Source organism: Primulina tabacum, chromosome 2 (assembly GCF_025594145.1).
Source record: "Primulina tabacum isolate GXHZ01 chromosome 2, ASM2559414v2, whole genome shotgun sequence".
In the NCBI taxonomy this organism is placed as follows: domain Eukaryota; kingdom Viridiplantae; phylum Streptophyta; class Magnoliopsida; order Lamiales; family Gesneriaceae; genus Primulina; species Primulina tabacum.
This window is the reverse complement of record NC_134551.1, coordinates 9,776,142-9,789,827: the sequence shown is the minus strand read 5'-3', so window position 1 is coordinate 9,789,827 and position 13,686 is coordinate 9,776,142. Positions and strand designations below refer to the sequence as shown.

At 33.9% G+C, this 13,686-nt stretch overlaps 1 protein-coding gene across 1 annotated transcript in view; it reads left to right on the top strand.

The window, feature by feature from the left end:
- Nucleotides 1-12,322, top strand: part of LOC142530024 (cytochrome P450 71A6-like) — a 37,277-nt gene extending 24,955 nt beyond the window's left edge. Inside the window, 1 exon segment of the mRNA XM_075635779.1 lies at nt 11,394-12,322. Coding sequence (XP_075491894.1) covers nt 11,394-12,005 — 612 coding nt within the window. The 3' untranslated portion in view covers nt 12,006-12,322.
- The last annotated feature ends 1,364 nt before the right edge of the window (nt 12,323-13,686 follow it).

Genomic DNA, 13,686 nt, shown 5'->3' with positions numbered 1-13,686 from the left:
GATTGAGGTTTGAAAGAAATCTAGACATGCCTGGTTTCGTTTCGAAAGAAAACGAAAAGAAGAGACGAGACGGCGCGGAGGAGACGGAGTGGCTTGCTTCTCTACCTTTCTTGGCTCTCGATTTTTCTCCCTTTCTCCCTAGCTGTTATTCACGTTTTTTTCTACTGAAAAGGGGTCTTATTTTCGGTGGAGGTGGAGGGGGAGTGATGGTTATGAAGGTGAGGAGAAGGGTGCACAAAAATAGGATCATATCAAGACCAAGTCTTCATGCATTTGAATTTTGAATTTTGAATTGCTATCAAATGATCTCTTGGGTGATTCTAGACTATAGTGGCCGATTTTATCATGCCAAACAAGGGTTAGGATAGTGGTCTAGTATTAATTAATTAAGGTGGAAAAATAGCTAAAAGAATTAGCATGCTAATCAACCAAGAATGGGTCAAAGGTGAGTTGGCAAGTCCTAGTTTGTTCTTCTAGGGGTGTGGCCGAAAATGCATGATAAATGGTAGGGGGAAAATTGATTATCTAGTAATTTAATAACTCTTAAAAGCCTTACTAATCCTTTAATTAATTTAGTGAACTAACCCCTTAATTAAGTAACTTAAATGAGCTCATTTCTTAATCACCTCCAATAATTTAAATTAAAATCCTCAACTAACTTAAATAATTCCTTAAACTTCTTTTTTAACTTAAATGAACTTACTTGCTAGCTAAATTAACTTCTGGAAATATTTCTCAAATCTTAAATTCTATCTCAAAACTCCAACTCCGGTCCGGCCTCACTGAAATAACTGAAATGCTAAAGATCAAACTACTGAACTGAAATAATGAATAATTAACTTCAAATAAATGCATTTAAAATAATCATGCAATGAAGTCAATTAAATTTAAAAATCTAGAATTATGCATGGCTTATACGTCTACTGACTTACGGGTTCTACAATATATGCTATATTAGATCTAGTGAAAACTTGATCATACATCAAGCTTCCAACAACCTTTTTCAAATTCATTTTTCGACATTGATCCAAATTGAATTTGTCTCCCTTCACTATGAGAGCCACATTTGGTGAACAATCCTTTATCCGAAGTCTATCTAAAACTTTGTTTGATATAGGTTTCTTGAGAGAATCCTGAGATCCATCGAGATATATCTCTATGTATCTTGATGTCAGTGAAATAAGAAGCATCACTCATATCTTTCATATCAAAGTTTTTAGATAGAAATTGTTTCATCTCATATAGCAAGGTCAGTGGAAGTAGGATTCATTTACTTATTCTATACGTGGGTGGAATATTACTTGCAAACAATGATAAGTTTATGAATTGATTCATTATGTTCTCTACGAAACCAAATGAGAAGATAACATCGTGAAATTTTAGATACCATTGAAGGAAGGCATTTTCAATCCATATATGGATTTCTTAAGCTTGCACATCAAGTGCTCACCATCACTAGAGGAAAATATTTCTAGTTGTTTCATGTAAACTTCTTCCTATAGATCACCATTGAGAAACAATATTTTCACATTAATTTGTTGCAACTCGAGGTCAAAATGTGCAATTAATGTCATAATTATTTGAAGAGAATATTTCTTAGAGACACGAGAAATGTTTCTTTGTAGACGATTCATTTCCTTTGAGTGAATCCATTAGCCACAAGTCTTGCTTTATATCTTTCAATGTTGTCCATTGAGTCATTCTTTGTTTTAAATAAACATTTACATTCAATGCTATTCGCACCATGAGGCATTTGAAAAAGATCCCATAGTTGATTTTATGCCATTGAATTCATTTTTATTTCACGAACATCATACCAAATTTTCGATTCACTACAAATTATTACTTGTGAAAAGTTTTCAGAGTAATTTTAGGCTCCAATGTTAAAGTTCGGTTCTTGAAAATACACAATATAATCATTAAGTATATTTGATTTTCTTATTCTAGTAGCTCTTTTTAAGTTGTCATCTTGGAGATCTTATTGATCAATTGTTTGATCAACAATTGTTTATCGTCCACAATTAACAGTTCGATTGACTAGATTTTCATCAACATTTTGTGAATTTTCAACAATTGGTTGTCTATCATCCGTTAAGGCTTGAGGGGTGTGAAAGACAACCAATGGATCGCTTGAATAAGCGGGTTGATCGTTCATGTGATCTTCTGAATAATTACATCTTATGGATTATCATTCCAACTAATCAAGTAATTTTTAATAACTTTTTCATTCCTTGATTCCACAATCCTAGTGTTATATCATCACAATGAGAATAAAACTCTTTGTACAAAGGTACTTGAAAGGGTTTATGGAAAAACAAGTATATCTCAATCTCACTCTTTTAGATCATCAATTTATTTTTCTTTTCTCTTTCTTTAACCTCTTTTCCCTTTTCATATTTTTTCTTTCTATGGGCACCTCAATCTTTAGTTTACTATTTTTTCAGCCATTTAACATTTCTTTCGAGTCACTTCAAGAAATTTCAATATATTCTCAACAACTACATTTGGATTCAATTGAACAAGAGATATATATTTTTCCTCAACACATTCAAAAACCAAAGTTTCACCATGTCTACTCTCCTCCTTCATAGCATATACAATAGAAACTTCTTCACAACTTAATGGTTAACTCTCCATTATATATTGTTCAACGACATTTGAATCATCAACCAGTGGAATATCATCATCATTAACTCTCTCAACCAGAACCTCAATCTCGGCCTCAAGCTCAAATTCAAATTTTGATTCAAATATTGAATGACTAGTGCCCGACCGCAGCATTATAGGATGGCTCTGGCATGGAACAACCTCCCTTACTCCATAGGAGACGATAAGGTTGAGCAATTTTAGATTCAAGCTCAATTACAACATTGGATCCACAATCATTTATGTCTTCGGGTTCAAGCTCCACTTTAGAACCCATCACTGTCACCGGCTCACTTGGACATTAGCTAATGTCATGCTCCACCTCTAGACACCAACAAAATATAATATCACAAGTACGAGAGAGTGAATTGTTAGATGTACATTGATATTCGTACTTGGATTCTTCATGATTTGAATCAATCATTGGCATAGCCATGATGTTCTTCTCAATACTCAACCTCCATGTGGATGCTAAAGACGTCTCATTCAAGTCACATTCATCTCTTCTATCAAATCTCCAATCACAGTGATTAAGAACACACCATTTCCTCATCACCATTTTCATCTCATCCCACGTGAATATGGGGTCATCTCCACATCTTCTCCTACCCGACACTAATTTTTCCCACCAGATAGTTTCACAGTCGGTAAACTCGCTAAAAGCTTGTTTTACCTTCATAGCTTCCGAGTAATCTCGTACCTCAAAAAATAAAAAATACTTTTCATTCTCTCATCTCAATCAAAATAATCCTTTGGATTAGCTTTCCCATGGAGAGATGGAACTGCCATCTTAACACCACTCACTCTATGCCCTTCTCGGCTTACAGATCCACTAATCTCATCGTGTCGCCTATCATCATCAAGATTCCAGTGCGACACTCTATTTCCCTCGATTCTTTTTGCTCTTTTATCATCATCAGCTTGCCTATACTTCTTACATAAAATAAATGCTTCAACTCCTTCTCCCACATTTATCCAACTCTCCGAACTAATCTTGAGATCATCAGACATGTCGTACCTGCAAGAAAGGTTAGTAAAAAGATAACAAGATATATCTTCCTCACTCAAATCTTACAAGTCACTCCAAACAAAAAAATCACTCCTATATTTTTTTTGTCTTCACCAAAAATACCTCACACGTCATTGCAAGAAAGAAACGCTCGCACTAAAATATTTCATTCAATTTTGAGAATTCTCTCGTAGGCTACACTTTAGGCTCTGTAGCTTGTGTGCATCAAACTCACAAGTTCAAATTTCACGACATCTGAAAATTTACTTACTCGGACTGCATAAAACAAGAAATCCGAATTTTTTTTCAAACACTTGGATATGATTCACAATAAAGACAAGAACAACAATTTCAATGCTAATTTATTTTGATCCTTTTTTTTTTTTATCGAAAACCTCTTTTTTGATCGAAAGTATTTTTTTACAACACTTGCACAACAAGAAACGAAAACTTGTGCAACAACGATAACAAATCAACAATATTCGAGAATTACAAGATTCACAAACACAATAATGCATGATTTTTTAAAACAAAAATTTTGCGACACAAGAAAATGAAGAGCAAGAACAATATACGAAGAAAAATTGATAGATAAACAAGATAACTTACTTGTTTCAAAACCTCGCTCTGAATTATCAAATGATTAATCAGAGCAGGCCATAACTCTGATACCAAATGATGTGAATCCGGTTACCCATGAAAAGCAAACACGAACTAGACCTAGTCCTGCCATCGATTCAATGAACAAGAAGATTCTTTTACCCCAGATCTTTAAAATTTGAATCAAACAACATGTATTTGCCCCTAAATCACGTGGTTTAGCAAATAATACAAATAAACAATTGATCTCAAACGAATCTTCAAAGAACTCATCATTGACAATCATCCTGAAGAACAATCGACAAACACCACAAAGTTATGAAACTTTGATAAGTTTGATTTGAGAAACACACTAAAATATATACAAAAGTCAAAGTTTTTTTGGAGAGAAAAGATCTCAAATTGTGATAAAACCCAATAATCATTTGTTATAATTTTGTGTATACAAGCTTATATAAATAAAAGATAACAATCTTGATGTTTCCTATTGAAATTGGACTCTAATATAGGAAATATAATCTTTTTACACATCGTAGCACGTGGGTGTGCCTCCAAATCGCACGGGTGCGAGCCTGTTTCTGTTCTACTTCACTCCATACAGCTCGTGGGCACTGATTTATGTGCGATGGGGCACTGCATGTCGGGCGGTTGCATGGACAATGTGAGAACCTGAAATTCCAGCAGTAGCAGTAGCAGCAGCTAGCAAATTTCAGCAGAAGCTAAAAATTCCAGCAGAAGCTAATATTTCAAAAGCTGGTATTTTTCCAGCAGATTGGAATCCAGCAGCATACAACAGATAAAATCCAACAGCAGCAGCACAAAATCCCAGCAGACAGTTACTAATTCAGACCATAGCTTGTAACTGAAGCATTTAACACGAAATAAAGATTGTTAATGTCATATTATGGCATTAATTGGGAGGCTAACAGTCAGAATTTCACCTATAAATATCACCCTCAAACCTCTGAATTGGTTTACCAAAAATTTGGAGTTATCACTTGAAATTAGAGCTAAGAGAGTACACTTTCGAAGCTGTAAAATCCAGTAGCAAGGCAAGCAGATTTCCAAACTTCAACTGAAATTCTTTAAGCAAATTACTGTAAGTGGGCTTATGTATAAATATCTTGAAACCCGTTTGATACTTCTGTTTCTAAGTTCAGTTTCTGTATGTTTGATTTCTGATATATGATTTTGAAGCACTGAAACTCCCTAGTGAACTAATGGTAGGAATATATATTCTTGAACATTTCTGAATTCTGATTCTGATTCTGGCCTCACCCCTTAGAGGAGAGAACATATAGGGGACTGATATCAGTTTAGCCATGAAATTCACTAACGTGCTTAGTGCTTACTAATTCTGATTTCTGTTCTGAAACCTGTGATATCTGAATTCTGATTTCTGTTATGAAAAGATGAGTTTCTGTATATTAGTGTATTACTGTTTTTGTTGAAAATGGTTTCGAAAACTGGGAGTTATTCCCGCCCCTGCTTACTGAGTGACAACCATATCACTCACCCTTTAAACCCATCTCAGATAAGAACGAGGAAGAAATATTAGAGGAGAAAGAGCAGATCCAGTTCTGGCGCTGGTGAAGAAGATTATTGTTTTCAGTTTATGTTATGTTATGTTAATTCCGCTGTATCTGTTAAGGCAATGTTGTGTCTGGTTTTACATTTCCGCTGTAAAACATCAGTATCCGAGTTGTAACAAACAATTGATTTATTTCGTATTATGAATAAAAGACTGGTTTCTGAATTCTGTACTCTGAGGCTTGTTGTTGTCGAATGTAAATTTGAGAACAACGCCGGTGTCAACCAACCCCCGTCCCGGGGCGTGACAGACAATGCACGCTGCTGCATGCCTGCTTCTGCCCGGTGTGCACAACTCTTCTTCCGAGCATGCGGCATGTTGCGCGAGTGCGTGCCAGTTGCTGTCCTCTGGGATCAATTTGCACTCAAATGTTTGGTCGCTCGATACGATACCACAGAATGCTCCCTTGAACTCCTTTAATCCTTTGAATATGCTTGACACGTCATCTTCAATCACCATTAATCTTGTACGTTCGAGACAACAAAGCTTCTTTAAATGCCTTCCACAAATTAGCATGCTACACGCGTTCAGATTCATATCACATAAATTCGTAGATATATCCAAAAACTGAAATGAGTATACAAATGTTAGTCTGAAACTAAAATTAACATAAAATGTCTTTTCTTAGTCTTAAACAAAAAAAAAATATCAAAAATCAAATTGCATGTTTCAATCTACTCCACAAGTGAACAAATCTTGTTTCACGAATAGATGCTCCACTAACTTTCTATTTGCTTCTTTAGACTTTGCATACCTTGCAAGGTATTTGTGACATGGATTATGGAACCAAAGTCAATCCACCAAGTGTTATAAATCGTATTACCATATTAGATCCATAAAAAAATGAAATAGAATACATTTGTTTTTAAGTTAGTCCTTAAATTTGGTGCAATAATTCTTCATATGTCCCATCCTTTGATAGAAGAAATACTTGAATTCTTTCTTGTCAGGTTGGAAAAAAATATCACTTGTTTCCATCAGCAACCTTCATTCCTCTTGAGCACACATGGTCATAAATTTGTTGATTGACCATTTTTCTTTATGTGTGTTGTAAATTTTTTTGAAATGTCCTTATTCTTGTGGAAGAATGCATAATATGAAGCTCACAAGAAAAATATAAGATATTTCAACCTTAAGAGTTCTTAATCGAGCCGTTCTGTCCCTCATCTTTTTTATGTGCTCTCGCACACCTTTCATATTGGTGAACCTTAATGATGGGAACTCCATTATTAGGATGCTGGCAAGGTCTTTGTCTGAAGTTGTAAATTGTTCATCAATTGCCTCAAGTAGGTCCTCGACTTTTTCATGCCCCTCATTGAACCACGAATGCCAATAGAGATTTTAGTCTTTATTAACGTAACGCATATGCGGTTAGATCGCTCCCACTTTTCATAAATATTAGCCCCTCATTAAGTTCGTTAGTTTCAGTTATGGTAGGTGTCATGGTTTCTTATGACATAGTCAATGTACATCCACCTTAATTGAACTAGAACTTTTTCCTTCTAGACTTCGCAATTATTACCTTTAAATTCAGGGATATCATAGTGCATATCACTAAAATAACATGTTGTACTGTAAAAATAAAATAAACATGCTTATTACTTAAAATATTTTGAGGAAATTATCATGTCTTACCAATGTAAATCATGTAAAAAAATCCAGTGACATAAAATTTGTCTATTTGCTAAAGTTTTAGTTCACTTAGATTTTATGTAATTTTATAATAAAACAATCAAAATAATTTTTCTTTAATCATGGAGATAAATAAAAAAATATAATTTGAAATTTTATCCTAATTAGTCATATAAATATAACAAAATATAATTTGGGGTAAAATTTATTATGTTTTATAATTAATGACAATTGAAGTCTATTATGTGACTCAAAACCACTTAATGTATAATTTTGCATAATCAAGAGTGTTGTGTTTAAATCTTAATTACTTAAAACTTAACGGTTAATTGGACAAAATTTTGGCATATACATAAATTTTTATATAATAATTATTCAATAACACAATCTACACTTTTAAAGACTGCTCTCAAGAAAGATAGATAGGGCTAAGACCTCTTCAAATACCGAACTCTTTAGATAGAAAAATGTTCCTCAGGGAGACCAGTGACAATTCAAGGAAATTAAACTGGTTTATGAAATACTCCATTAGATTGTGATTTCATATCACATCATAATTATTATTTAAGTTTATTATCCATATTATGGATCTGTATGGCCAAATTTAAATTAATTTGTTTGTAAAAATTATTGAATAAAAATATTTAACATGAACAAATTTTTTGTTTACATGTAAATAAAATTCAACTTTAATATTAAATTGCATGCATATAAATCACAAGATTTGATATATCATATCCAAAAGATATTGTAAACAATCAATTATGTATAATTTTGGAATAATATTAAATGCTCAAAAAAAAAAAATATTACAGCAGCCAAACATGAACTTAAATTGAAAAACCCCAAATTGCGAAAATCCCCAAATTGAAACACTAATTTTCAAACAAACCCTAACCCCAAAAATTAAATCCATCCGCCACCTCCTTCAGTGAAATTTCTGACCTTTCCTATCCCCGAAACTGAGACGCATCATCGGTGTTGTTTAACAATTTAAAATCGCAAAATAACAAGCCATATAGTACATAAAATAGTCAAAAGCCAGTCTATTATATAAACCAAGACTGTTTTTACAGTGCTTAACATAAATACAGAAGTGATAAAATGATGGAAAATAAAACTAAAATTGATGCTTGAAACTTCATGTCTCGAACTTGATCGCCAACCCCAAAACATGTGTTCATCATTTTTCAATTGATCTCTACCCTTATCTGGGGAGGGAGTAAGAGGGTGAGTGTTTGGAGAAACACATAGCATGTGGGGGTCAATCATACACAATAATATCGAAATGTACATATTATATGAGTTCAAAGGGCAAATGACGTTGAACATATCGCAACATGAATCAAGACATGAGACAAACAGAATTCGAAACAAGGCATCAAAACATATAAAAAAAGGTACATTATTAATCTCTTTATCCATGATATATTGATTATTCCATAATTGTTACTTCTCTAAGGGGGTGATTGATATATTGGTTATTATAACCCACTACATCAGGGCCTTATCTTATAATGTTCTAGAAATTTCCTTAACACTTTTAATTTGAATCATAACAGTGCGTTTTCAAAACTTCATAGCACAACAGAGGAATCATGCGGAACGGAACATATATAATAAAATGACGTGACACGAGTAGTCTACGGTTGAATTTTCAAAAACATGAACATCATTATTTTAAAACACGTTTATATAAGCTCACTTTCTTTATCTTAAGTTGAGAATAACGTGAACAAAGTTTTCAGAAAGATCGCTAAAGTTGAAACAATTCTTTGACAACAACTCTTCTTTGAGAACTTGAAAGTGGTTGGCTGTCAAACTCACTTTCTTTATCTTAAGTTGAGAATAACGTGAACAAAGTTTTCAGAAAGGTCGCTAAAGTTGAAACAATTCTTTGACAACAACTCTTCTTTGAGAACTTGAAAGTGGTTGACTGTCTTTCCTTGCTTGAAGTGAACAGAACTTTGCTTGCAAATGGTTGCTCAAAGATGGGTAGAAATCATCTTTAGAGAATGGACAACACCTTTCTACCCGAGTTTGGACATATTTTTAGCTCGAAATTGGCGGCACTCTTTTCAAATATGTTGTAGTGAAAATCGAAATTAGTGAGAGAAATCATTTGTATTTGGTATGATTTCCTTCAGCTTTGAGGTGATATTATAGGCTAGAATGGGGAGAGGTCCTGAAGGGTTTTAAGCCTGTAATAATCACCATCTCAATAGCCTTAAACACACATTGTCTGGCTGTTACATGCCGACCAAGAGGTAGTTCAAAATTCAGATTTTAAGGGACGTTAGTGGTTGTTAATGATGATCAAATTGTACTTCAAATTTTCGAAATGAAACTTGATGGGCAGTAGGTTTGCTTGTTGTGTTTGAGATGTCAATGTAAGTAATTATTGGGCTGAAAATGTGAGGTATTCTTGGGTTTAAAGGCTGCAAATTTCTTGAGCTTTAAGTTGGTCTGGTCTTGGGTTGTGTCTTCACATTTCTTCACAGTCACTACCTCTTCAATGGTCAGAGATCGAAGCAATCCGTCGGAACTAATGACTGAACTCGCGTAGGAGAAGTCGCGATTTCCAAGCTCATTTACGACGAAAATTCCTGCCAACGACATGTTGTGGTCTCCTCGACATGGGATTTCGTCTAGCGACCTTAACTTTACTATAAGAGTTCTGTACGGAGACCGATTTGGATGATTTCCGAAAGTTAGTTTTTTTTTCTAATTTAGTTGATTTTCGAAAATTGCACAAAAAATGGAAAAAAAAATGGTTTTCCAAAATTTTGTCTAATCGTATCAAGGCAGAGGTGAAAAAACGATCTGATACCAACTTTAAGAATTTAAATCATGTTTACAATTTAATAATATGATAATTGAATGCGAAAAAATGGATCGAATGTTAGCTCAAATCATTGAGTTTGATGAACAACTTGAACACCACTTGAATATCTTCTAAATGTTTGAGAGTCTTCCAAGTACTCTAAACCTCACTATAGATGGTGTGATAAAACTTTTAGGTGTGTTTGCTTAAGTACCCAAACACTACTATTTACAGGTTGCTCATTACCATCATCTAGCAAATAAAAAAGATTGTAGTAAATCACGGTGAGATTTTACTTTTGAAAACATATGAATTGCATGATATGGTAAGATTTGATAGATTATGCTTAATTAAATCTTTCAAAATATAACCGCTTACTTAAGATAAAGATTGTGTATAATTAAATTTTAACATATATTCATGTGAGCCACTGAGTAAGGTAAGATTTTGACACTTAAATTAAAATTTTTCCAACAACTAAAACTTTTGATGATCAGCACAATTTGTTGCCAGTTTAATTCATCAATAAAAACTAAAGGAAAATATCATGTGTACAACTGTTACTAATATAATGTGATAATAATCTAGGAATCAATCAATCAAATTCAAAGTAAGCAACATATTGTTATAAGGAAATTGTTCCATTACGAATTTTTTGTTTTTGGTCCAATAGTTTTTCAAAATTTTGTTTTGATACATTAACTTTTAATTTTCAGTCATTTTGGTTAAATTGCTGACGTGACAGACAAGTCAACATTTTCCAAAACCACGCTATTATTTTTCGATATCACATCAGCAATTTCCGATGTCACGTCAACAATTGAACCAAAATAGTTGAAAATTAAAACTTACTGCACCAAAATCAAAGTTTGAAAACTCAGTGAACCAAAACCCAACATAGAATAAGTCAGTAGAACAAAAAAACTATTTTCTTGTATTGTAAATAAGAAATTAAAGTGTAATACTAGCTAGATGTCCATTACCATCCACCACACAGTAAAAACTGAATATGTTTTTAGTCAGAGGAACGAAGATTTGATAATTAAGCACATCTAGCTTTGACATGCAATTTTGATTCTTATTTATGATAGGATGTATTTGCTGCTGGAACCGATTCAACATATACTGTTATAGAGTGGGCAGTGATAGAGCTTCTACGACATCCCCAAAGCATGGCAAAACTACAAGATGAAGTCAGAGCCATAGGTGCAACGAAAGAAGAGATTACAGAAAGTGACTTAGAAAAAATGCAGTATCTAAAGTTAGTTTGCAAAGAGAGTCTAAGACTGCATGCTCCAATTCCATTACTAGCAACTCGAGAGTCGACCAAAGACACCAAAATAATGGGGTATGACATTGCATCTGGCACGCAAGTTATCGTCAATTCTTGGGCGATAGGACGAGAACCGTCGTCGTGGGAACAACCCGAAGAATTTCGTCCAGAGAGGTTCTTGGACAGCAATGCCGACTACAAAGGGCTAGATTTCGAGTTGATACCGTTTGGTGCTGGTCGAAGAGGGTGTCCTGGAATTACATTCGCCACGGCGGTCTATGAACTTGCGTTGGCGAAATTGGTGCATAACTTTGACATAGTGTTGCCATATGGAGAAAGTGGGGAGAATTTAGACATGAGTGAAGTCAATGGAATCGCAGTGCATAGAAAATTTCCTTTAATGATAATAGCCACTCCACCAGCTGCATAGTTCTTCTACCTCGACGTTTTGTGGTAAGTATTTGATTTCCGTGTATTTTGAATTATAAATGACCAAAATTGTGAGATTGCACTTTCACTGCACAAAACCTCCAATTTGGATCTGCGAACGTTTGTCTGAGACAATATGGTTCTATGAAAATCTGATGGACCTTGCAAAATCCCCGCCAAGTCCCACGATCAAACGATTGTTTAGATCCAAAAGGTATATAATTCTTTATTTTGGGTAACAATTTCCCCTTTGTTTGCTTTAATTATTATATTAGTCGGACCATGATATAAGAAGAGAAATTATATTTTTTGGTCTTATATCTTTTTTTACCTATATAATTATCGGTTTATTCACGATTTTAGTTATCAACACTTCGATAAAAAAAAAAGAATAAAATTGAAAATAAATATAAATTAATGCACTAAGATTTTAAATTGACAGTCATAGTACCAAAAATAGAAAATATTTAAGTTATATGACAGCAAGCATATTTTTCCCATATTCCATCTTTTCATACAAATTATGTGGTTTGTTCTTCTTCTTTTTTTAATCTCTTCCACGTGAAGGCTGAAATCGAACTCATCAATACTCGTTCTTGTGACATTCGTCTATTTATCGTTCTTTGGTTCTCAAGGACAAGTTCATGAGTTTAAGTTTCGTTGCGTTGTTGTACAACCGTTATTTGGTTCCTACCTCGTTTATAGATAAACAAGTAAAAATACACCAATTTGGAAACTACCTTTGAGTTCTTTTGTTTGTTTCGATTCGAAGATCGGGTTTCCACCGGAATTGCCCGAGTTCATATCATTAGTTTTGTCGCGTCCCGAGATCAGGATTAGTCGACGCCATCGTTGTTTTACAACCATACAATTGAAAACAACAAGTTTCGTTGTACAGTATAAATCAAAAACCAGTTTATTACTCACAATAAATCATAAAATTGTCTTTACAACGTAGATTTTTAAAACGATAAAAATATTAAGGAAGCGTTTTACAATTTTAATTAAACGTAAGCTTAAATTAAATGTCTTTGTGCGTCTATCACCAACCCCAAAACTGGTCTGATTCTTCTTCTTCGATTTGTTCTTCGGACTTATCTGGGAGGGTAGAGTAAGGGGTAAGTGATATGATCGTCATCCAGCAAGTGAGGGCCGTTCGAGCCCATACATAACAAATACACATGATTTTCAAAAACCACCTATCATATCATGCATATCAAGCTTCTCATTACATGTCATCATCATAACCATAAGTATAATATTAGCAAAGGCACTGAGATTCCTCTACTTTCCATGATTTATTGATATCAGTACTTAATTTTTATTCCTCTAAGGAGGCGATGCCATATAACAGTTACAATCTCCACTGTGTAAGGGTCATACTTATCATGTTTTGGGAGTCTCACCCATATCCAGTTGAATCCTCACCGTGCCAAAACATATAATGTACGATAATTGTATCAAGAAGGGTAGAAACAGAATAACAATGCTTGACCAAAAATTTCAAAAATGAAATAATTTGTTCACAACATATTTTAAAACAACCCCACTTATCTTATGATTTCTTGGAAATTCGAAACCACAAAAGAATCATGCAAACGACATTTCCAAAATACAGCAGCACTTCAACCAGAAAATCAGTTGTCTTGCAAAATTATTTGCGACTTATTACACCGTTGGAT